Consider the following 25,539-nt stretch of genomic DNA (forward strand, 5'->3'; position numbering starts at 1 on the left):
TCCTGCCCTCGTTCAACTTAAGGCCGTTCCCTCTTATCCTTTAATTCAGCTGAATTGACTTGATTCCTCATATTATAAATATTATCTTATATGCCAGATTACTCCTAATCAGTACAGTGGCACTTTTTACAAAGCATGTTTCACACACTACACTGTGCAGTTGGTTTTGATAATACAGTGGGGCACTTATCGTACGTGCCCAAAATATTCCCATTAGTCACTGATTAATGAAATGAAAGCATGTTGTAACTAATTAAATGATTAAGTAATACTTTTCCCTTTTTTTTTTTAAAGCAGCTCTTATGCCTTCAGGGAAGGCAGGTAGGAGATGCATCCCTGTTTAGATAGAGTTGTGTATTTAGTATCAGCATGGACAGACTCGCTGACTTCTGGCAACAAACCCAGCATGTTTCAAAGTCTTCAAACAACAAACCTTTTCATATCTGGCTGGGTGGTGTGGATCTTTGAACAGGATTTTAATCAGCTGTGTGCAAGCAAGGCTCTGGTAGCCAGAAACCATCCAGTCTGTTGTAAAGGAGAGTAAGTAATATCAGCACAGGGTTTGGGAATGGTTTCTTAATGTAGGATATCTCAAACAAAATTCAGAAACGTTAAAAAAATATATATATATCATTTCAGTTTTCCATCTGTGAAACCACTTCACCTTGATTTGGAGGTGAAGTCAAGCAGTTTTCTTCAGTGGTGCGTAATCACTAGAAATACATATATATTTTAATATTTCTGAAATCTATAACTAAGGCAGAGCAGTGAAAAGGTGAATATGGCAGAGTCTTTATTTCACTGAATTTGTAGCTTAACATAAAGATGCGTTTCTTGGCTTTCCCTTGCAAAAGCAGATGTAACGTGTGGTTAAATATTATTTCCCCAACAGACTCTTGGGGCTAAAGGGGATTTTTAAGCTTTTTTTTTTCTTTCTTATGCATCCTGCATTGGGTCTCAGGAGAAAGATTTCACATGGTAATGACCTTCCTTACACACCACACCTTTGCTGCCAGCAAACCTTCCTTTGGAGTGGGGAGGTGGGGGCAGGCAGGAGGAAACAGCTGCAGGGTGGGCCCTGCAGGCCTGGGGGGGTTTTCCTGCAAAGGAAGTGATGATGCTGCTGAAGGGTGATGTGTATTAGAGTCTGCCTGTTCTTCCAAAGACAAGAATATCTTAGGCTTTGTTGCTAGTGATAGGTGAGCTCGTTTTCCGTCAACAAGGGAGGCAGTAATGGGAGAGTGAGCATGGGCTTCTTGAAGCCAAGAGCTGATGTAATGCTGGAAATCATCTCTCACTTCAGCAGTGAGTGGATTTTGTATGCTTCTTCAGTTGGGTGTCCCTTAGCTCTGCTTGCCAGAGTTTAGATATCCAAGCTGGGAGATAAAGAACTCTTTGCACCCTTGAGGATGTTGAATTTATATGGCAGATCTGTTCTAGCACTGCATAGAAGGAAGAATCCTTGTAATTCTAGTAATTTGCAAGTAAAGCAGCTGGAGGACCCTACCAGCAGCAGCTGCTGCTTCAACTGCTGCCTCTTTGTGGCCCCAGATGTCCTAGTTTGCTCCCAGTTAGGACACAGAGGCAGGAGCTTTTAGCATCAGTAGTTCTGCTTGAGTTGCAAAGAAATGTGCAGCACCGCATGCAGCTCTGTTACAGTGTAAAGAAATGGATGTTCTAATTGTAGAGATGTATCTGCAAGACAGCAGTCATTTGTTCCCACTTCAACAAGCTCATGCAAAAGAACTCGTGCTATTTGTTGCCTTGAAGACAAACCCAGGCAGGATTGTATTTTTTTTGCCCCAAATGTTATTTTTACATTTTCATAGGTAACGATGACTCCTGAAGTGTTTTTAGTCTATTTATTCCAGTTCCTGTTTGAGTGTATGTGTCTGCATGTACAGGAAGGGATTTTTAATGGTTGAAATGGGGAGCCAGGAAGTCTGTTTCTGGTTGTGTCACAGATATTTTCTTCCAATATTGGTAAAGTTTTCTGTGATATTGTTCCTTCTGTCTGCGTAAGAGTTCGTTCTCTTCTTCTCTGTGATGTGAGGCCATCTGAATTGTTAAATGAGCTGGAAGTTCTTGGATGCAGAACCCTTTGTTAAATGTGGGATTGTAATAGTTATAAAGCCTAGACTGTTCTCCATGTGGAAAAAAAACGGCACCCAGCAACTCCATTGAAGTGCTCACTGAATGCTTATGGAGACCAGTCAGTGGATGTGAGCACAGTGAGGCAGCGGGTGGTGCATTTCAGCAGCGGGTTGCTTCCACTGGAGCCTGTTCTAGGACATCTGGGGCCACAAAGAAGCAGCAGTTGAAGCAGCAGCTGCTGCTGGCTGGGTCCTACAGCTGCTTTACTTGCAAATGAGGCTCTTACTCATTGCTGCTGAAAACGTGTAGCTCATGGTGGTGACTATATTGAAAAAGAGTGTTTTGGAGCTGGGAATTTGCTCTATCAAAGTGTTTTCGTGCTTTTTGTATCTGTTGTCATTTCCATGGAAATAGATAGGAGGCATTACTGTCAGAGCACCCTACGAAAGCACACTAAAAATTGCCTTTTTCCTTAAAAACAAACAAAATAACAATAGCAAAACCCCAAGTGTAGCAGACAGGTCGTAAAATGAGTGTTCCATGTTTTGTGGTGAACAGACAATTGTTACCTAGCCAGACTAATACCGGATGACTATTATTTTGCCAGTAAAAGACTCCTACATATCAGGAAATGTGCTGGCTTGATGCAAATGAAACTGCACATACCAATAACAAGTAAGAGTTAAAAGAAAATGTAAGTATTTTCCACCAGAAGTGGAGTTTGGATTGACTTTCTATAGCCAGTTTTCTGGATTAGTTATTGTTTTACCATCTGTGATCTAATTCATAGATGCCCAAAATCTTTCAAATATTTGTTTAAAGGATAAACAGGTAATAAAAGCTGAAGTTTTTTGTGTTCTTGAAGTTAAAACAATTTGTTTAATTGCTTAAAAAGGAACAAAAGGAAGCCCAGAACAAAGTAAGAGTTCTTAATTCCTGCACATCTGAAATGCTTCTCTCTTCTCTTCAGAATTGTTTCAATTTCCTTTATAGGAAGCACAGCAGTTCCTTTCCTGCTTGCAAAAAGAGGAAACAATTTCTCTCCTTTTGGTTAAATTAAAGTTGCTGGAGCCCTTTCCCCCCCACTCCTTGTTTTCATGTAGAGGCAGTGTTTTAGATGCCAGTGTAGCAAAGATGCTTTGTTGGTGTCTCTGAGCAAGGCAGGCATGAAGGATCAAGCTTGAAGGACTGATTTAGTTCTTTGCTCTTAAAAATATGTGCAATTAATGTGGAAATCTTAGATTGAAAATGCCATTTTTAGTCAAGTTCTAAGATTGTGGGGTGGTGTATTCTGAAACACTTCTTTCTATAGCTGTTGTATGTCCATGTATCAACGAGCAGTTTCTTTGGACCACTTTAGCAATAAAAAATCTCTTCCTTGTTTTTTGTACTGTCCCTCATATCTAATATTATAATAAAGAGTACAGAGAGTATATGTTTATTATGGAATGCTGTGTCGAAGTTGATAGAGAATCATAGGATGGTTTGGGTTGGAAGGGACCTTTAAGATCATCTAGTTCCAACTGCCCTGCTGTAGGCATGGATGCTTCCCACTAGAGCAGGTTGCTCAAAGCCCCATCCAGCCTTGAACACTCCATATATGATTTGAGAGGAAAATGAACATAAGTTGATTAATCACTTTTAAGTAACTAAGAGGCAAATAAATATATTCTGCTGCTTTTCTCTCCAAGCTGAAACTCCTCTTTTGAAGTGGAACCCAGAAGTGCTGCTGTTGGGAATGCGTTCAGGGACTGCAGTATCCATTAGCATAATGTAATCCTTAGTAAGACTTGTGGGTCTACTTGAAGTGTATAAATACTCTTAATTTACAGGGGAAATTCTTGAGAGACTTATTAAGAATCTTTAAAATGCTACTGATTTGACTTTTTCTCTTCTTGTTTCATTCTGTTTTGCATAAAAGGAGCAGGATTCAGGGAAGAATTTCCTGCAGTGATGGGGAAAAGTGCAGAAGTAGGTCCTGACGTATGTCATACAAGATACTTCTAGAATATTTTATTTGAGAAAGTATCATGTGCTTCTGTCTTAAAGCTTATTCTTGGTATTTGTTGGTTTCTGTTGAGTTTGGATGCAACCTTAAAATACGGGGTTAATCTTTTTTTCAAGCACAGAACGGCAAGTTTGGAAATAATTCTTGTAATGGCACTGATAGGAATATGCAGCGTCTAACAGTGAAAAGAGCTTTGTTATTAAAGTTCCAGTTATATTAATTAACACATGAGTCTTCCCTAGAAGTATGTAAATGGCATAGTGGGATATGCAGATTGGGCATTTGCATTATAAATACACATGGACAGTTATAGCAGTGTTTGATGCCACAGAGATGACTGATAAATATTTGCATAAAGATTCTTGGTTTGCATTCTATGTGCAACTCATGGAAGTCCTAGCAGAAGTTCTTTCCCTTCCACAGCAACTGTGTCTCTGGGTTATGGAATGCCAGTTTTACCCTCTTACCCCTCTATATAGTCATGCTTATGGGGCAGTGACATTGTGAGCAGGCAGTTTAAAATGGGTATCCAGATACAACTCAAGAGGATGTTTAGACTGTGCTTTATCAATTAATCAAGGAAGACTTCTTCAGGTGCAGTGCAGTGTATTTTGTAAAGGGGTGGTGTGAAATTGTCCTTCGAAATGCATTGGACATCAGACAGTTGCATCGTAGAAGCAGAGTAAAGAGGACGGTAGGTTAGTTGGTAGTTGGGTAAGATACGGTATTTTCAGGCTTTAAGCTTTGAATTGAGTGATTTTAAGTGAGCTAAAAGGTAAAGGATCACAAATATGAAAAGCTAAAAAGTGTGCAGGAGGAAGATGTTTCCATTAGGATTGGTAAGCAGTCTTAGCAATGTTACTTAGAATGGGTAGGAATAGGATGAAGCTAATTTCTGAAATGTTGAGTAGGAAGAAACATGCCTTAATAAGAATGAGATACCTGAATTGTTTGCAGTTTTGAAGTCTTTTTTTAATTAAAAGAAGGCATTTATTCAACCATTCTGCAAATGTGATTGAAATATTTACTAGATGTGAAATTTCTCTCAAATTTGTGTATATAAATATAAATAAAACGGCCTTCCTTAAGACCGGTATATTCAGGCTCTACTTAAGTTTGTAGTTCCTCAGTCATAGTATTAGAAATTCAGAGTTTAAATGAAATGGGCAGAATAACGCAGGTGTAGAAATGTGACTTTTTCACAAAAGAACTGAAAACTCAGGTAGCATATGAAGAGAAGACGAGGAATTCTGAGAAGAAGATTGAGGGCACTTCATTAATTATTTTGGAAGCCATTCCAGACATACGGGATGAAATGGGGACAGTCAGAACTTAGAGAAAGGAGATTATAATTTGTTTCGTTTCTGAGGTAATTACTTGTTGTTTTTTTAGGCCTATAGTCAAAACTTGTGCCCAACATCTATTCCCATTCTTCTTTTCCCAGAACTGAGGTGGGCTGGTTCCGTGTGAAGATAAGTGCTATTTATCCACGTAGGTCTTTAAGACACATTTCACTTCCATGCCAAATTACTTGCAGCCACCACATCAAGTACTTGCAGCCTCTTGCAACTTTGACAAAGTAAAGCCTCTGCCTTTATACGAGAGGATTTTAACCTCTGCTTGTCAGAGATCACACAACCACATTCCTGTTCTCTTCCCTATAAAGGACAGCATGACGAAGCTATTGAAAAAAATTACTGTAGTCGTTCTCTAAGATTTATGTGTATTCACAGAGTTGGGTTTTTTTTAAAACAACCATAGTATTACTTTGGTTTCCTTCACAAAACGAGAATGTAAGAAGAGTTAGGAAAAAACTTTCGTAAGAGTTGTTCAAGCTGCTGAGCTAATTAGCCAAGATAAATCCTGACATGAAAGTGCTTGTCTGGGGAGAACCGCTGCCAAAAAGCAGATCTTGGACTTGATTAACGCGAAGAACTATTACTTGCTAGAAGTGTCAGTCAGCAAATAAACCTCTTTAAGTTCTGCGTCGTAAGATCGCTGTGAACGATTATGTGGCGTGTTGTTAGTACCGGTAAACAGCCTTATAAATACTTCAGCTGATTTTATCCCTACCGTGGCTCTTTCCTTCCAGCCCAGTTTGCTGAAACACAAATTCAGCGCTTCATTCCTTTTTCCGTTGTGTTGACCACTTTGGGCAGTTACTTTTCAATCAGGTGCTACCTAGAAATTAAGAGCATAATGTCCAAACTTTGGAGGAAGGACGCAGGGCATGCTTCTCACATGACTATTTCTTCTTTAATTTTCTGCTGAAATCTTGGAAATAATGGAGTAGGACAACCCAAACCAACCAAAGCAGCATAATTCTAAAAAGGAGAAGCAATTATTTTCCATCAGATAAGCTTCTTCGGGGTTCTTAATCTTTATTGAAAAGACATCTTTCATGACGGAAATAGGTTCACCACGTGAATATTTCTTAGTAGACTTTTTGGAAGAGGTGAGCCATTCTGGGAGATAGATGTTGGGGTGGCCCTGTCTAAAGAGACGAGGCTGGAGTCTCTCCCCGTGGCCTCAGTGATCTCCACCGAGCCCTGAGATCAGAAGCCTTCCTCTGCAGTTTCCAGTGAGCCATCCATGTGGTGTGGTTATGTTCCCCAATGTAATTCTAGGTCATGAAAGTGATCTGAATGAGGAGAATTACTTAGTTTGAAACTAATCCTAGCAAATGCATAATTTCCTTGGTCATATCAGTGCTAACGTCAAAGACTGCAAAGGTCACAGTGAGATCCAGCTGGTGGCTGGCAGTGTACACTGTCATGCATTCCATTTGCTCCCTTTTCTGGGTTTTGTGAAGCTTTGTCAGCTGCTATCTGTGACAGTTTGGCAGCACACTGATAGAGGTGGAAAAAATTAACTTCTGGCTACACGAATCCTTCAGTTCTGTGGTAAAAGCAGGAGTTTTGAAAGCATCAGAAATTATCTGTAGTTACCAGTCATACAAGTTTTGAAAGAAAAAAAAAAGACATTGGTTGATATGGGGACAAGGGATGAGACCGAGTGCATTGGTACCTGTTACTTAGTGAAGACCACAGAGTTCCTACCTCTGTTTACAGATATTATTTTGACTGTGTACTTCTGTGTTAAAATAGAGGACAGATCTCAAGGCGCAGATGCTCAGGCGCCTTTAGGGACGTACCAGTGCACATACACCGATTTAAGCCAACGGTGAAATTTTACAGTCAGCATCATGGTCGGATGTTCAACTTTAAGGCTTTCAAATTCTATCTGTGTTGACACTTGGCCTGAGATTAACTTAGCGTTGGCCGTGTGAGGCTTAGAAGTGTCTGCTAAGCTCAAGACTGAGTTCACCATTTCTGATGTCGCAGCCTATAATTTATCTTAACGTAAATGGTTTGAAGTAGTGGCGCTACTAATAAAATAGAACCATGTATACTTGAGTAATTTTTTCATTAAGGACCATAAGGATGGGTGGTAACACGCTGTGCTTTGCTGTTTGAGATCCATAGGGGTGTGATGCAGCGTGACAGCCTAACACTCAATCGGCACTGAAGATGCTGCTTGTTTTCTTATTGCAGTGTGGCAGATGCTTTGAGCTGCCAGTCTTCAGTACTGGCATCAGTTTCCATTTTCCTTGTCACGTTAAGATCTAGTGACTCATGTCAGCCAATCTAGATTGTTAAAAAACCACAAACAAACACGCCACAGGTACCCTGTGTAGCGTGCAGTTAAACAGAAAGACAAGGAAGTTGGGTGCAGAGAGGGAAATTCAGGTTGCGACTGTCAGTTGTGTGTCTGACTTGAATTGATTCGCACCCACATAGTTCACTGGAAGTTAGTGGTAACATCTGTCTGCTGCTTTTGCTATGGCTGAATCACTGGGTGACAAAAAAGGAGAGTTCAGAATATACAGAAATCTACTTGGCGGGACAAGTCCTAAGTGATTATTGCATCCGAATTGAGGTGCCTCTATGAGATTCCCTTAAACAGACATTGCCATGTAAGGCTTCTGCCTGCTGTTCTCACCCACTTGTGAGTGTATCTAGGACTGTAATACATTGCAGATATGCTTTGGTTTTATGTTTGCACTGATGACAGTGGAGCTGCCCATAACAGATATGGCAGTAGCCAAAAGCAGAAATAGGCATTTTCTATAGAGTAAAGGCAAAAGCAGCAGAGTAAAACTGCATCCCAAAGAAAGTAATTCTTTACATTTGGTAGCTGTTTCCATGTGTTATTTGTCTATCTTCCTTTGAGAGAGAGAGAACAACACTGGAATGCACAGAACTTTATATATATATATATATGGCTAAGAGTGAGTTGGTGTGAAAATGCTCTGTTTCCTTACCACATCTTTTATTCCACATCTACACAGCTGGAACACACGGAGCTTCAGTATTGAACTGCATGTTTAAGGCTGTAAATGGAAAGTATGTGAAGGGTGGGATAAGGAGAAGTGGTGAAGCTGCAGTTACGGTTTGTCTTTCAAGTGCAAAATAATAAAGAGAAGCTGTAAAATTCAACAGACATTGGATTGCGTCATTGTATAATGTGCAGTCTTTACGCATTATGGAATTGGAGAACGAGAGGGAAATGTTCTGGGCGACTTCTATAAGGCTGGTGAGATGCTTTCTGTTGGAGAATGTATTTCCAAGGTCTAAGCTTGTTGTGGGAATGAATTTCAATGAAATTTCTTCCCAAAAGGCTTTTCAAATGGTAATAATCAAAATAAGTTAAAAAAAAAAAAATCTATAGAAGCTAATTTCATTTTCCTGAAATTTCAGGAAGTAAAACTTGAAGCAGAACACTTCAATTTTCTCAAAATAGGACTTGTAAAATGCAGTGATTTCATCAGAAACGTTGAGACTTTGGGTTTTGCTCCATTTAATAATGACTGAGAATTTCTGGCAATTAAAAAATCAGAAAGCTTGAATAAAAATATATGTCAAAAACACACTGTTACTGAATAATGTGACATTTTTCTTGTGTAAGCAGCAAGATGTTTATTATCTTAGAATCATAGCATGGCCTGGGTTGAAAAGGACCACAATGATCATCCAGTTTCAACCCCCTGCTATGTGCAGGGTCACCAACCACCAGCCCAGGCTGCCCAGAGCCACATCCAGCCTGGCCTTGAATGCCTCCAGGGATGGGGCATCCACAGCCTCCTTGGGCAACCTGTTCCAGTGCGTCACATCTATTATTTAGTTTATGATGTAGTGTGGTCAGGGGAAACGTGAGCTTTGATCATTTGATAATTTCATATTTACTGTTTTGCTGATCGTTGTACTTTGTGTATCGTGTGACATCTCTGCTCCGTTACCTCAAGGAAGGTCATAACATTCTTTTCTGTGTGTGTTACTGTTTTTTAATGAGATGCCAATAGAAATAGAACCTGAGGGAACAGCATGGAGCTGTGACAGGGGAGGGGTAGCTGGGGGCTGGGGACAGGGTCTGCACCAGAGAGCATTGGACATGGGACAGCCTGCCCAGGGCTGCGTGCACGGTCCTCAGCTACCAGAGGTCAAGGAGCATCTGGACATTGATCTCAGGCATAGGGTCGGATTATTGGGTGGTCCTGCATGGAACCAGGATTTGGATTCAATGAACCCAGTGATCTCTGCAAAGCAGAGTGCTCTAAGTGCAGGCTTGTGTACTTCATAGGCATCAGCAGAGTTTATCTCTTGATCTGACTTGCTTTTGTCACAGCATTTCAGTGCTCCAGCGCTTCTGTCCGCTAACATGTTTTTTGCTAAAGTCACTTATCTTTACATGGCAGTTCCTGTAATTCAGAGAGCTAAGAAAGAACGTAGCATGGTATATTGTTTTGTTAACTGCCTCAAAGAAGCTGAAAAATGGGAAGATTGACTACTTTGTGGTACTGTCACCTGACTGCTGCAGCTGTCTGCAGAACTGTTCTTTGTTAATCAAATAATTCAGAATGGCAGCATAGTTTCCTCCAGCCATTCTTTGTACCATCAATCAAACTGCCAAAGTGAGTTGAAAACCATGCATGTTATATGGAGTAATAATTAACAGTTATATCACGTGATATCAAGTAGTCAAACATTATATCTTAGTTGAGGAAGCCAGCCAAAGCCGTGCATTGGTGAAAGTGCCCTAATGAGGAAGGGGAGAAGTGAGACAACAACCAGAAGGAAGCCTGGGTGGCAAGCAAACAAGTCCTGTAATATTAGAATTAGTTCTACAGCATTGACTGTAAAACTTCTGGAGAATGCAGCAGGAAAAATACATAATAATGAATGAACATAAGTGAAATGAGTGTAACATTAAAACATACATATATAGTTTGTAGTGCCAGGTTTTTGTCCAGACAAATTATTGACAAGTTTGGAGGCGTCTTTATGATTTTCCTACTGTTCTGTGTCATACTGTCAAAACTGAGTTTCTTATTCTCAGATTAGGAGAAATGTGTTTTTAATGAAGGCTGATTAATCCTAGAATAGTTTGGGTTGGGAAGGACCCTTAAAAGTCAGTCCAACCAAGAATTCCCATGCACTGCTCTCTGTCTTTATGGTATCACATCTTATCTGACTGTTACCCGACTGCTTCCAAGGCAGAAGCGTTCAACTGGAGGCAGTATTTGCAACTCATGGTACCGATGCACGTTCTTGGCAGACTTTTGTTGTATCAGGTTTTGTCCAATTGGTAACTCAGCAAATCCTTGGCTGTGTTAAAAGATACCGTTGTGCTTCTTTAAAGAGGGCTGTGTGCAGAGTTTTTTGGCATGCTTACTGCTTCAACTGGATTAAGAGATTTCTTGGTGATGTATTATGCCTATGTTTGTCCAGCTAACAAGGAACTAGGAAGAAAATTGGACTTGAATCCCAATTGTTGACTTAAACCAAAAATCCAAGAGATGCCACCTTGTTGGTACTTGAAGGAAACTTACATGTAGTGTTTTTTCATGAGATACATGTTGCCAGTTGAAGTCAGAGGTTTCAGTGCTTTGAGTTCTTGCAATCGATCATGCAGGGGCTGAGCTGGTGCACCATGACCTGCATCACAGCACACAGAGCAACAAAAACAAGAGGTAACAGGCTTGTTTCCTGCCTGATGTAGGGGCAGGCAAAGTTGCTTGTTTTCATCCACACTTAATGCTGCCTTGTAATCACATTGGAGTGTTTTGCCAGGTGGAAGAAGAGAGACTTGAGGACAATGTTGTGTCTACACTTGTACTTAGGAAAAATAATTCCTGGAACTCTTGATTTGTTCTGGGAACAGCAACTGTGTAAGTCAATTAGAATAGAAACAACTGGAAAGAGGGAGCTTAGTGTGATATGGTGCTGTGATGATCTGCTTGGTTATTACCACAGTAATTACCTAAATTCATCCTCTTTACCAAAATTTAGTGACACACACTTTCTTCTGAAGAAGGTAAGTGCTTCAGTGCTATTTTGCTCCTGCATGCAATGATTTTTCATGTATGAGAATAATTACAGAGGTACTGTTCTTAATACTTTTGGTCCTCTAAAGCATCTCTTCTTGCTTTGCTGACAAAGTCTTCACACTCGGTAATGTTTTCACAGTTTAAGGTTGTTGATACAGTTCTCAGCCTCGAGATTTTTGGCAGGACATTTTGTTGCTGCCTGACGCATCACCATTTCCGACAGTCCAATGGCTCACATGGAGAGGGTTTTAGTTTATGTATTGTGCACAGTTTCTTGTGCTAAGAAGGAAAAGACCGGTTGGAGTTCCCTTTGTCTTTGAGACTTTTGGCTTTTGCTTAAAAGCCTTGGCAAGTGAGATGTGTCAGAGATGACTCATACTGAAGCCCGGCTACAACTGGGAGCAAGGTAATAAACATGCTAATGACTTCAGATAAGGTTGTTTCTTTAGCAGCACTACCAGTTCAGACCAAAGATCTGTCTGGAAGAGGCGTGTGGAACTTCCTGTGGGGAAAAACTATGCGCAGGACAGGCCTACAGTGTAATTTGCATAGATAACGTTCAGCAAAAATACATAGCAAGGGTTTTATTGTGTTCTGTAATGCTTTGTAGACCTTTGTGCATGGTTGTCTTTAGAAGCAAAGTGTTTCTTATGTTGGCAGTGTTTTGTGCTGGCTTCTTCCATGGCTGTACTTTCAGGCTGTATGCAAAAAGAATAATTGGTTTTTTTGGCTTTCAGTTTTGTTGCCTGCTAATTTAGTTCGATGACTGATTTTGCTACGCTGTGGGTTACAGTACAGGCATAACGATAATTCTATTTTAGTGCTTTGCTCATAGTTCTTTACACTTGTACTTCTGAGCCATGAGTTGGCATTTTCAGAATTACTCACACCGACTCGAAATATCTCGCCTAAAATTAACAGTGACTTCAGAGCCCTCTGGATTGTAAACGTAAGGTCATTTTTTCCCTTTGGTTTTATTTTTGTCATCAAGTACAATGGCTACTTTATCATCCAGTCATTGAAAATCACCAGATCTCTTTGCATTGTCTTCCATTTCTTGATGCTGGTGCTGCCACTGAAAGATGCTGGCTCATGTCATCCTACAGCTGCTTGTTTGTCTCTTTATTTGATCTAGCGTGCAAACACTGGCATTGCCATAAAGTGCTGTACACAGGGAAGCTGCCCAGAGTGTAAAGCTGAGCCTGAGGCCTCCCCTGTCAAATGGGCTCAAACAAAACAAGAAACCCTCACCCGAAAGAAAGAAAAAAATCATCAGAACAGAAAAAAAATCACAGTTCTGTGGTTTGAAACTGTGTCTTTTAGTGCAGTACTGGCTTATGCTGACTTAGTTGTGTAGTGAAGGCTTGAACGTGCTGAATATTAACTCCTTAGTTACTCAGAGAGCCTTGTTTTGAATTAAATAGTGGTTAAAGCCATGCAAACGTTGAGCAGAAAAGCTGCTGAAGAAACTCATGTGGGAACCTACTGCATGTCATGTAGCCTTCCCACAGTCATCCTGAGTAGTTTAAACACAGAAGGAGCTGAATGAAAATGTAGTCCTGTTTGTAGGCTGGTCTTCAAACTCCTTTTGAAGTAGTTCTTTGAAAAGGTAGTTTCGCTGTCATGGCAAATGGGAATGGTCTTAAAGGCCGTGGTTCATTTTTCTCTTCAATATTCAACTGTGATTGGGTTGTAGATGTGTCAGTTGCTTCATTGTGAAAGACCTTCCAGTGCCCGAAGGGAGCTTGTAAGCAGGAGGGAGACCACTTTTTACACAGTCTAGTAGTGATAGAACCAGGGGAAATGGCTTTAAGCTGAAAAAAAAAAGGGGGGGGAAATTCCTAGATGTTAGGAAAAAATTATTTGCTTAGAGGATGGTGAGGCCCTGGCACAGCTGCCCAGAGGAGCTGTGGGTGCCCCATCCCTGGAGGCATTCAAGGCCAGGTTGGATGGGGCCCTGGGCAGCCTAAGCTGCTGGGTGGCAGCCCTGCTTGTGGTTGGGGGTTGGGTCTAGATGGGCTTTAAGATCATTCTAACCTAAACCATTCTATGATATATCTTGTAGTGAGATGATCCAGGATCTTCAGCTTAGAGACCTTGTGAAACATAGGGGGTTGGTTAATACAGAACCACCTGATGAAGAATAGTCTTGGGAGTGGAGAGAAGCTGTAAAGATAATGGATTTACAGCCTTACTTAAAGCAACACTAGTTTAAAATGCATAGCCTGGCTGTTAGGACCTGACCTGCCTGCTGTTAACTGAAGAGATCTGAACTCATTTCTCACTAAGCTTTCAGATGTCTCTTTCTTTTTTTTAGGAAACTGTTGTTTCCCCTATTAGAGTTGCTTGATTTCATATTAATACCTTCGCATATATACTTGAGACAACCTAAAACAGGGTCTCTAAATCAGCTATGAAGGGTCCTAAATGTCAGACCAGAGAATATTTGCTCTCTTTTTGCTGCAGTAACTGTTTCGTATTTTATAAGAAGCTGGAATGTGAGAGAACTGGACTTGAAAATTCCTAATAAGCTTGGGGCTAGGACATCCACATTCATATCTGCTGTTTGCATGCTTGACTTCAAACCTTCATTGGAGTTTACATGGTTTTAAATGTCATCGGTATGTGCTTGTCACTTCCTTGGTAGTTTATGACTTTCCAAACCTTTTGTGTGAGGAGGAAAACCTTTCAGGTGACCACAACTAGTTAGCATTGGTTTTTCTCTTCCTTTTTTCTTTCTTCCTCTGCCCATTACACATTTAGATAAAAGGAGATTATCACAAGACTTGATGACAGCATTATGTTCTGTAAGCCAACATTATGGTGTTTTTTAAATACCAGAGATTACTAGGAGAGCCTCTTGTACGAAATATACAATTGCTCTAAGGAGTTAAAAGCAGATTGGACAATATTCTTATATGAGTTAAACCATTAGCACTGTAATTGTTAATGTTTGTTTTAATGAACAAAAGTCCTAACAGAATCATAATTGAATTAACACAACTCGTTTAGTAGGAGATATGTACATATATGAAACAAAAACGTTGTCCTTAGTCTTGTATTTCATGGCTAATACCTTAAGACCATGAAGTATGTTTTGCTGTGACAGACCTAACCTAAATAAGAATTCTCAGTGCCATTTCTTGTGTAACATTTCTGAAATACAACCTCAAACAAGAATCTTCTTTCCAAGTGTGTAATTCTGTCCTGGACAAGAGAACTGGAAATTGGGAGTTCCCATGCAGTCTTTGTGCTTTCATTCCAAAGTTGTCAATTCTAAATTGGCTTTGTTTCGCCTTGCAAAAATCACAACTACCTTTTATCATACTGTGAAAAAACATGTTTCTTAATGTGGTGTATTGCACCGATTGACTCAGTAATTTGTGGTGGTGTTAATTATTACAGGACAAAACCCCACAGTGTTACTAGGCATTGAGACACACGGTTTAAGTGATAAACATCATACTAAAATGTAAGGTGGACAAATAACTAAAAATTGAAAATCAATTAGAAAATTACTATAAGGAATGGAAGTGTAACGCATGCAGAAAACAAAAGCAAAAGCAGATTTTAGAATATTATGAACTGTCAGTTAATACTGCATGAGAGGAAAGCTGCTAAGGGACTTCCTTTATAGTCAGTGGAGTACACCCAAACCCAAAAGGGCAGTTGTCCTCTCTATTTAAGGCTATAGGTCATTTGTTTATTCTTCTCATGGAAACCAAAGTCCGATTAAACATAGAGTTGGGACAGAGCTAATGTAAAGATGAGGAAAGTGGGAAGCATCCATGTATCCTGTAGTTTCATCATAGCCAAATAAGGATTAGCCAACAAGAAATTCAACCTGTTTTGTCCATAAAAGGAGCTCAGAGGTTGGGGCAAAACAACTGCAGATGTTTGCAGTGCAGGAATCATTGCTCCCTAATCTGCCCCCCACATAATTCCCAGTTTGGTTTTGCAGAGTTATTGCTAGAGGGGAACGAGTCACGTTTCTATCTTGTTATTGATTCTACTGCCAATGCTTATTTGACTGTGAGAAATTTTAGCTCTCATGTCCTTCCTTTCTCCCTTTTTGCACCTCTTGAAGTGGAGCTTGGCTAGCTGTTGCATGGAAGACTCAAACGAAAAGCAGCATTTCATTTTATTAGTAAAATTTATCCATCTAGTATGCTGAACCACTTGCTTAGCACTGAAGTAAAAACTGCAATTCTACTTTCATGTGAAAGGAATGCATTGGAGGTGACCTGTTGACCTGATGTGTTGCTTAAAAGCTTCAGAAAGCAATATAAAATTTGTACTAGATAGTGTGAATAATGTCACTTTAAAAAGAAGTTACTGATAAACATTCCAGCAAGATAAAGCTGGACCCGAGGGTTAAAGTTCTTTTGTGACTTACTCAGAGGACTGGTAAATTATCTGCTTATTGACATTACGCTTCATTGGTTCAAGCAAGATGTGGAATCTTGAATAGCAAATAGCGTCACTGAAGCCAATCAGAACTTGCACCAATAAGCTCTGGTGAATGCATTTCCTTGAAAAACCACTGCAAGCTGCAGAACACACGACAATAAGTAGAAGAATTTTCATGTTCTAATGTAAAGGAAGAAGGCAGGGTTATAATTAAGCCCGTCAGTAGCTAATGAGCGTTGTATGGTGGAGGGTAGGTGCATTATCAAAACTTACTTCTGTATGTTTCAACATATTTAAACAGTATCTGCTTTTCATTTGATCATTGTGGCCGTGCATTTGGAAAGCTACAAGTAATAGTGGTCTTTCTCCCTGGGAGAAGAGCACATATGGTTTAACCATGGAAATTGTGATCATCATGATGCTCACCTTCCATTTCACCAAGTCAAAAACCTAAATAACCTTTTCTAACCATGTACAAACCCCATCATAGACACGGTTTCTGCAGACTCTTCAGGAAACCAAAACCAAGTTTTGCCATAGGTCTCCCATTGAGTCCTCGTTTTAAGATGTCCAACCATTGCTGGGAACCAATTGGGATGTGACAACCACTTATTTATGATCATACCATTAACCACCAGCTTAATGAGAATTTTGGGGAGCCAAAGAAGGCACATTGGACTTGCTGTGTCTTGCGGATTTTGCAATGCAGTGTATGTTTTTTTGCTTACTGTACTTCATCTGACTGGTGGAAAGTAGGACATGCCATAAACTCTTGTAGGGTAAAATTCAAGGTGAAAATCATCTGGTTTAATGGGTTGTTGTGAGTAAATGCAGAAATTTCATACTTTCTGTTTTCTTCTCTTTCCTACTTGCTCCCAACCTTAGTGTGGTTGCTGCCATGACGTTAATGCTTGTTCTGTCTCTTTTGGCTCAATTCTCTGCAGATCTGATTTAACTCAAAATGACGTTTGGCATTTTCTATTGACTTTCTGCCATTTTGGCGCATCGTATTGACTTATGTGGAGGTTGAATAAATGTCAACACTAGCAAATAGGGAGAAAGGAACAGGGAAAATGATGTAAGATCCCTTTCATAGGTAGCAAGCTGCCGTGTCCTTTCCCACTGTCTTGTTATCAGAATGTTTAATGCTGGAGTTCCTGGAGTGTTTGGACAACGCTCTGCCATTTTTGGATGTTGGGTGGTGCTGCCTAGAGCCCAGAGTTGGACTTGGTGATCCTTATGGGTCCCTTCCAACTTGGGGTATCCTGTGATTATCTGTAGTGAAATCACACTCTGCGTAGTAATAGTTGGAGCAGGGTTGACAGGAGGACCTGGAACTGGAAGTGTTAACTTCAAAAACTGCAGCTTCTGCTTCCATTTCTTGACCTGTCCCACCCTCACCCTCCATCAATTCCATTCCCTTGTACTGATGTTTTATGGAAAGCAATACTATTCCAGTTATTAGTAATTAAAATGTGGATCAAATGAGGTGGGATTTACTCTTAGTTAAGAGAAGGAGATATATCCACCATGAATTAGTAGCAGCTCTTGGAAAGAAACTTGGGTTCTTCAGAGCATTGCGACATGCTGGTGGGAATAATAAAAAGGAAGAGACACAGTGGCCAGAAGAATGAGAAGTGGAGAAGGTCATGTCTGTGCATTTCCAGCAAGAGCAGCGCTGAAAGAAACAAGTGAGGAGCACGTGCACTCCTAAATACAAGGAAAGATGATGCAAATCAGTCCAAGGTCAGGTTGAGAAATGATGGAGAAATAACTGTGGTCATGAGTCAGTAACATATGTTTTGTTCTATTATGAATGGAACAGCTTCAGTATTGCCCAAAAGCATAACTTGTAAATTACACAGTATGAAAAGCTGTGAATCTCAAGTCACTCTCATCTTATTGATACACTTCAGAAGCAAAGTGCTTGTGTTTTTTTTTTCCTACAGCAAAGACTTAATTAAGAGGATCTTCATATTGATTTTAATACTAATAAAACGGCCTGGTTTTGCTACTTGTTTCCTTACTGCCTTCAGCCAAGTGATGCAACTTGCTTGACTGCTTGCTGCGTACCTGGCTGTCATTGTACATAAAGATTTGTCATTGGTGCTGTCATATTTTAATGTTAGCACCACATGCATTTGTGGAATCAGACTTTGGACAGCAGAATGATGCTTTATGTAGGAAGTGTTGAGCTGATCGATTTTGTGGCTTTTAAGGGACTGTTGGAAGGAAAATGTTGCATTTCTGGCTGTGCCCCCCCCTTTGTCTCCTGTCTGTAGGAATGCTGCTTTCCACTCTAAGGAAGCAGCTGCTTTTTATAAGCTGTTCTTCTGTTGCTTCAGGATTTCTCATGCTGCTTTCTTGGAAAGCAACGTTATCCTCAAGGATGAGAGTCATGTTTAAAGAAAATGTAAAGAACAGGAGCCAGCAACCTGGTGTTTTCAGAGTTAATTATAACTATGGTGCCAAAGTATTTTCCCTTGCAATCTTGATGTCTCAGCAGAATTCTACTGCGTACGTGACACACAAACAATAGCCTGAGACACTGTTTCTGCAGGACCACAGCTTATTACTATTGTCAGCAGTAGTACTAATGTTACTTCAGCCAGGACCATCCTCATTCCACTTAAATCCTCTCTTCATTGCTTCCTACCTTGAGTTCTGAGTAGGTTCAGGCTTATTCCAGCTGCCTTGCCTAATGTCCAAGTAATTGACTTTACAATTAAAATGTGTGGATTCTTGGAGGGGAGGCAAAAGAAAAAGTTGAACATGTCTTATAATATCAAACTCTTTTTCCTATGTCTCTCTGTCAGCATGCCCACTGAATACAGGGACAGTAACCTACCAAAGTAGGATCAGGTCACTGTATTTGTCTTTTAGGGATCATGACTGTTTGTAGTCTTTCTTGTGCTTTTCTCTTTAGGAATGGCTATATATTAGGAAGTGATAAGAGTTTCTAGAACGTTTCATACTATATCAAATAGACTGCTATAGAAAACGTTTGGTGTATTTTAATAGTTACAACTGATTGATACTCTGACAAGAAATATGAAGTATTTCAAAGCATTAAGCTTCTGTTGAGCTGCGTATTTTGGGTGTTATTTTTCAGAAGAAGGAACAAAGTCTGTCCAGTGTGGCTGGCTTTTCTCAGTGTAATGTGCTCTTACTGGGATTTTTTTTCTAGGACTCACCTCTGTTTGATCTTATCAAGCAGTCAAAAGAACGAGAAGGTCAGACTGATCAGCCTGAGCCCACTTCCACCCTAAATCTGCCTCTCCAACATAACCATACTGCAGCAGATCTGTAAGTGCTGTGCATCTTTGATGTCTGTGAAATGTATGTTGATATCCCCCTTAATATTTAAATCCAAGCCCCATCAAACTTGTATTTGAGATCTGTTTTCTTCCTTGCCTAGGAATAAATAAATCCTCTTGTCAGAAAAATGTTCTTGGCTGGGTCTTAGTTGAAGCTGAAGTGAGTGAAAGGTTGTGAGTTTTGAGAGGAGAAGGGAAGGAGGAGAGAAACGTGGTGCAGCTCCATCGTGTGCTCTCGCTAACACATTTGTGTTAAATCTCCAGGTATCTTTCTCCTGTGAGATCTCCTAAGAAGAAAGCATCTGGACACCCTCAAAGTGGTACTTCTAACCCAGATGCTCAGCCATCTGCGACCTCACAAACACAGAAGCCTCAGAAATCTACCTCCCTCTCTCTGTTCTACAAAAAAGGTTTGTTGCTACTGCGCATCCTGAAGTTGCAAAGTTTCCTCTTGTTATTTATCTTTTTCAGGTTTTGGATCTCAGCATTACCAAATAGATTGTCACAGATATGTAGCAAACACAGTACAGACTCTTAACTGCTGTTGAAAGAAATAATAAAAAGTTACCAGAAGGTTAATACTTGCACTCTACATAGGATCATAGAGAGATTAAGGTTGGAAAAGATCTCTAAGATCATCTGGTCCAACCATCGGCCCATCCCCCATACCCACTGACCATGTCCCTCAGCACCACATCTACAGAGGTCTTTAACACATGCAAGGTTGGTGATTCCACCACCTCCTTGGGCAGCCATTGACCAGCACTCTCCGGGCCTGGCCATCCAGACAGTTTTTCACCCACGTAAGAGTACGCCTTTCTAAGCCACAAGCCACCAGTTTCTCTAGTAGAACAGTGTGGAAGACAGAATCAAAGGCTTTACTAAGTCTAGGTAGACTTCATCCACAGTCTTTCTCTCATCCACTAGGCATTTTAAGTTTCAACTGAAAGTTTATCTCCTGTTTGAAAGAATGACCTTATCAGTTCCGATGAAGGGTTCTTCAATCATCTTTTTCCAGTGTTGACCACCAATAGGTGTCGTGGGCAGCTTAAGAGCTGGGCAAGCATACATGGTGCTTCCCCTGAACACTTTCCTGAGCTTTGGCTTTATCCAGCTCAGAGTATTCCCGAGCTTTCTGCAGTATGTCTGCTTAATAACTCATAATAGACTCATTTTCCAAACCTTTGTCCAGACTTTTAATCAACATAGACAATACATGTGCAGCATGGACAAGTATGTGTGTCCACATGCATGTGCAGTGTGGACTTCCAGATGTCCACTGTCTGTTGTATCGAGGTTTTTCCATTAATTTTGAACCTGGCTACTTCATTTCATGAGTTGTAGTTTTCATAGTGGGACTTGGTAAACACTGAATTGCTGCCCATTCTCCATCACTTCCCTCTTATTTTGTATACCTCCTATTTTCTGTTTCTCAAGTGTTTCGACTGGCCTATCTCAGATTGCATACCCTGTTCTTTCGGCTTCTCTCTGAACATCCTGACCTGGAGCCATTGATCTGGACCCTTTTCCAGCACACACTGCAGAATGAGTATGAGCTCATGAGAGACAGGCACTTGGACCAGGTAACATTTTGAAAAGATAAAAACAAAATAGGAGGTTTGAAAAGGCTTTCCTGAGCAAAAATGTTCCTTACATGTTCCTGAGGTGTCAGAAATTATGAGTTTTTATTCCTCCATTGAAGACTCAGAGCAGAAATTCATTTAGTTACGTGTATTTTTGATCATCTCAGGTTTGCTTCTGTTAGATTCTTTTCTACCAAATATCCAAAACACCATTTATAGTTATGTTCAAAACAATGAACAGAGGCTGCTCATTTGTGTAAGAAAATACTGATTTTCCTTGTGAAGGTGTTTGGCTGGAGCACCTTCGTTATTGTAGCCTGAAGTTGCAGTAAGCAAAATGAGTTTCAGAAGTCATTTTCAGCTCTGGTTAGCTGATCACCATACAGTAATGAAAGGAAAAGTAGGTGAAATATCGTCTGGGTGCTTATGAAGTTGAACTGAATGCTGGTTTAGAGAGCACAACCAGTAACAGCTTATAAACTGAGCTTTTGCTTTTGTTTCCTAATGACAGTTCATGGAATACAGATTAAAACCCAGTGGCAAAGCTTCACAGTGCTGGAGTTTCTTTCTGTGTTAAAAGCACAGAAGCATCAACTAGAAAAGAAAAAAGGATTTCTAAACTTGAAATGAAAAACAATCATATTTACTGCATTTCCTGTTGTCTTTTCCTGTTTCGTTAACAGATCATGATGTGTTCCATGTATGGCATATGCAAAGTAAAGAATGTGGATCTTAGATTTAAAACAATAGTTTCTGCATACAAAGAGCTGCCCAATACAAATCAAGAGGTATGGAAATCCCTTAATATCGTCCCTCCGTAGAATTGATATAAATTGCTTGCTTCTTTGTCTAAAGAAAAAAACAACCCACAAAACAAGCTACACACGAGGATATGAATGTTCATTACGAACTGTCCACGTGATTCATAATATTCTGGGGAGATCTCATGGTGGCCTTCCAGTACTTGAAGGGAGCTTGTAAAGAGGAAGGGAAACAGCTGTTTACGAGGGTGGATAGTGATAGGACAAGGGGAATAGTTTTAAAGGGAGACTGGAGATTTAGGTTAGAGATTAGGAGGAGGTTTTTCACACAGAGGGTGGTGACGCACTGGAACAGGTTGCCCAAGGAGGCTGTGGATGCCCCATCCCTGCAGGCATTCAAGGCCAGGCTGGATGTGGCTCTGGGCAGCCTGGGCTGGTGGTTGGCGACCCTACACACAGCAGAGGGGTTGAAACTGGATGATCTTTGTGGTCCTTTTCAACCCAGGCCACTCTATTATTGCATGTATTTGCCCTGGAGAGTAGAAAATTAGTTCTAATACTAAGTGTCTCTGTAAGCATCTTGCAAAATAGTAAATATCTCACAGCAATTGTTTGTTAGCTTTCAGAAAGCAAATTTCCTCCTGCCCTATTAATTAAAGATACCAAGTAACAGTTCATTATTCTATTTGGAAACTAGATGAGAAGTTAAGGTGTAGTACTGATAGGATTTTTCAAAAGCAACTTAAATTCCTTTAAGAACTACTTAACTTTCCTGGAATATTGAGGGGGAATAGACAGGTTACTTACTTCAGCTGTCATCAGTAAAAAAAATGGTCATGTGTCAAACAGGTACATCAATGGAGAGGCCTATTACAGTTGCAGGCTTGATTCTAACATGAAGTACCTTATTAAGGTGCTTACAAATGAAATAACTTAATTTTTATTTCTCACTGCAGACTTTCAAACGTGTTCTTATCAGGGAAGAGCAGTACGACTCCATTATAGTCTTCTACAACTTAGTGTTCATGCAGAAACTGAAGACAAACATCCTGCAGTATGCCTCCAACAGGGTAAAGTGTTAGTTGTATCCAGGACTGTTCATTTAATAGAATAGGAATTTATAGACAGTAAAACCTTCTGATGCTGTTGTTATTTTCTAGCCTCCTACGCTGTCACCTATCCCACACATTCCTCGCAGCCCCTACCAGTTCTCCAATTCTCCTCGGCGTGTCCCTGCAGGCAATAACATCTACATCTCACCCTTGAAGAGCCCTTACAAATTCTCTGATGGGTTTCAATCTCCCACAAAGATGACTCCAAGGTCCAGGTACGTTGGTTATAAACATCTCACTGAGTGAAGTGAAGTGAAGTGAAGTGAAGTGAAGTGAAGTGAAGTGAAGTGAAGTGAAGTGAAGTGAAGTGAAGTGAAGTGAAGTGAAGTGACTGGGAGTTCACTGCAAGCAAGTTAGCAAACTGTGGTGTGTAGTTCATTAATAGTCTGTGGTTAGTTTATCTTTTATGGTTAAAGTTTGTGTCCTGTATCTGGTCCCTTCCAACCTAAGCCATTCTATGATTCAAACTGGCCACTGGCTCTTAGCAGAGGATGACAGCAGATGAATCATGTTATCTTTAAACAGCATTTCCATCTCAGTATTGAAAAGCCCGTGCAAATCTGTAGTGGGCTTTTCCAACTAGGAAATGCTATCGGATGTTTTAGGTTGACGTCTTGCGTGGGTTTGATTAGCAAACATCCAAAAGAAATGATTAAGGGCTGATTATCAGGTCCTCAGCATTTCCTGTTGATAAGGGTTGCATTGTGTGGACCTTTCATTCTTCCAAGACACAGCTTTTCATGTATCGGTGTGGGATGGCAGATTTGGCAATTAGGCTTTCACCGGTCCTAATGGAAATGTGAATAATCTGAATACAGCAAAGCACAGTCTGGGTTTGCACTGTTAAAGAGGAGAACACTTCATTAATGCCTTAAGAAAATCTGTGCAAGTTAATAGATGCTTCTCTGTCTTGCTGTGGAGGGCGGCTTGACTGAAATGCTTGTTTTCTTCCTTTGGCAGAATTCTGGTGTCGATTGGTGAAACGTTTGGGGTGAGTTTTACAGTTCTTATTGTCTGCTCTTGAATGCGTGGTGTTGGAGCCACGGCGTAGCCTGCTGGTAGCCAGAGAGCTGGCTCATGGTTCCCATCTAATATAGTCATTTTATGGAATTTGTAAGCACAAAGATTACAGGGATGTCCTGTTCACCTCTTTCAGTTATCCAGGCTTAGCTTTTAAAAAGTTTAGCATTCTATTTCAGTTGTTGTGGAAGGAGGTTCCTCCCTGGAAGCATTCAACGCCAGGCTGGATGGGGCTGTGAGCAACCTGGTCTACAGGGAGGTGTCCCTGCCTACAGCAGGGGGTTGGAACTGGATGATCTTAAAGGTCCCTTCCAACCCAAACCACTCTATGATTCTAAGGTTAGAGTTCTTAGATTGTAACGTTGTAGTGGATCATTGGGGAAGTTTGAGTAGTTTCAGGATTTATTCACTAACTCTTTAACTATTTTCTTGTGATTTCAGACTTCTGAAAAGTTTCAAAAAATAAACCAGATGGTGTGCAACAGTGAGAGCCACGTAAAGCGCGGTGCAGAGCCCAGCGATGCCCCTAAGCCACTGAAGAGGCTGCGCTTCGATATAGAAGGGCAGGACGAGGCAGATGGAGGGTAGGAGACTGATGGTGGCTTTCTGCTCAACTGCTTCAGGAGTGGTTTTGTGGGGCCTCCAGAATGCATCCTAACTTCTGTTTGAGGGTGGTGATGCACTGGAACAGGTTGCCCAAGGGGTTGTGGATGCCCCATCCCTGCAGGCATTCAAGGCCAGGCTGGATGTGGCTCTGGGCAGCCTGGTCTGGTGGTTGGTGACCCTGCACATAGCAGGGGGTTGAAACTGGATGATCATTGTGGCCCTTTTCAACCCAGACCATTCTATGATCCTGTGATTCTGTTTATTTCTGAACTTCCATAAATACGTTACATGAGGGACGGTAGCAAAATACTTAATTGGGCATTTGGTGTTTAAAGCAAGGATTCATTCAGTGCCTCATACCCAGGTATTTCTGCTAAAGGCTAAATTGTACTGCAGTCTTAAAAAATATTATTTTAGAAGTATGAGAAATGAAACATCTCTTGAGTGTGCTGTGGTGGAAAACACAATTTGTATTTTTATAAGATGAGGCAGTAGCAATGAAATGAACTAGCTGTGATTTGTGTGTTGCTGTTGTTTGTTTTTAACATCCCTTTAATCAAATGCTTTCTGTCTGCAGCAAACACCTACCCCAGGAGTCCAAGTTCCAACAGAAGCTTGCAGAAATGAGTGAGTATTACTCTTCTAGTAACTCCTCAGCACTGAGTACCTTGCATAGAACACTTTGTGTCAACTCAGACAAAAACATCGTTCAACACCACTGTCATTTCAGTGCTTACTTTTTTTGTACTTGCTCCACTGAAACACAAATGATTAAATTAAAACCCTCCAAAGCATCTTTGGTGCTGTTAAATGGCAGAGAGGCACAGAAGTGCTAGAAAATGAGCACGACATGTTCATCCTTAATACCAGGATTCTTGAAAGGGAATTAAATGATTTGCTGTGCTCTGGGGTGTGGCACTGCTCAGCCCATGGGGACTGGAGCAGCACAGCGCTCGCTTTGGTAGAACATATACTAAAATTGGAATGATACAGAGAAGATTAGCATGGCCCCTAATTTGGGTGAGACCACATGACACATGCATGGCATCCAGGGGATCAGGCCCAGCCAGCACAGGTTCATGAAAGGCAGGTCATGCTTGACCAACCTCATCTCTCCTTCTATGACTGGGTGACCAGGCTGGTAGATGAGGGAAAGGCAGTTGATACAGTCAGCAAAGCCTTTGACATGGTCTCTCACAATATTCTCCTGGGGAAACTGGCTGCCCGTGGCCTGGACAGGT

The 25,539-nt window shown here is 40.7% G+C and overlaps 1 protein-coding gene and 1 pseudogene across 1 annotated transcript in view; both read left to right on the forward strand.

The window, feature by feature from the left end:
* Positions 1 to 25,539, forward strand: part of RB1 (RB transcriptional corepressor 1) — a 65,597-nt gene that overhangs the window by 37,162 nt on the left and 2,896 nt on the right. The window contains exons 18-26 of the mRNA XM_015851795.2: positions 19,087 to 19,205; positions 19,481 to 19,626; positions 20,654 to 20,799; positions 21,483 to 21,587; positions 22,517 to 22,630; positions 22,721 to 22,887; positions 23,633 to 23,663; positions 24,134 to 24,276; positions 24,876 to 24,925. Coding sequence (XP_015707281.1) covers positions 19,087 to 19,205; positions 19,481 to 19,626; positions 20,654 to 20,799; positions 21,483 to 21,587; positions 22,517 to 22,630; positions 22,721 to 22,887; positions 23,633 to 23,663; positions 24,134 to 24,276; positions 24,876 to 24,925 — 1,021 coding nt within the window. The remainder of the gene's footprint in view (positions 1 to 19,086; positions 19,206 to 19,480; positions 19,627 to 20,653; positions 20,800 to 21,482; positions 21,588 to 22,516; positions 22,631 to 22,720; positions 22,888 to 23,632; positions 23,664 to 24,133; positions 24,277 to 24,875; positions 24,926 to 25,539) is intronic.
* Positions 25,250 to 25,311, forward strand: LOC116652802 (annotated as a pseudogene).

Source organism: Coturnix japonica, chromosome 1 (genome assembly GCF_001577835.2).
Source record: "Coturnix japonica isolate 7356 chromosome 1, Coturnix japonica 2.1, whole genome shotgun sequence".
NCBI classification, from domain to species: domain Eukaryota; kingdom Metazoa; phylum Chordata; class Aves; order Galliformes; family Phasianidae; genus Coturnix; species Coturnix japonica.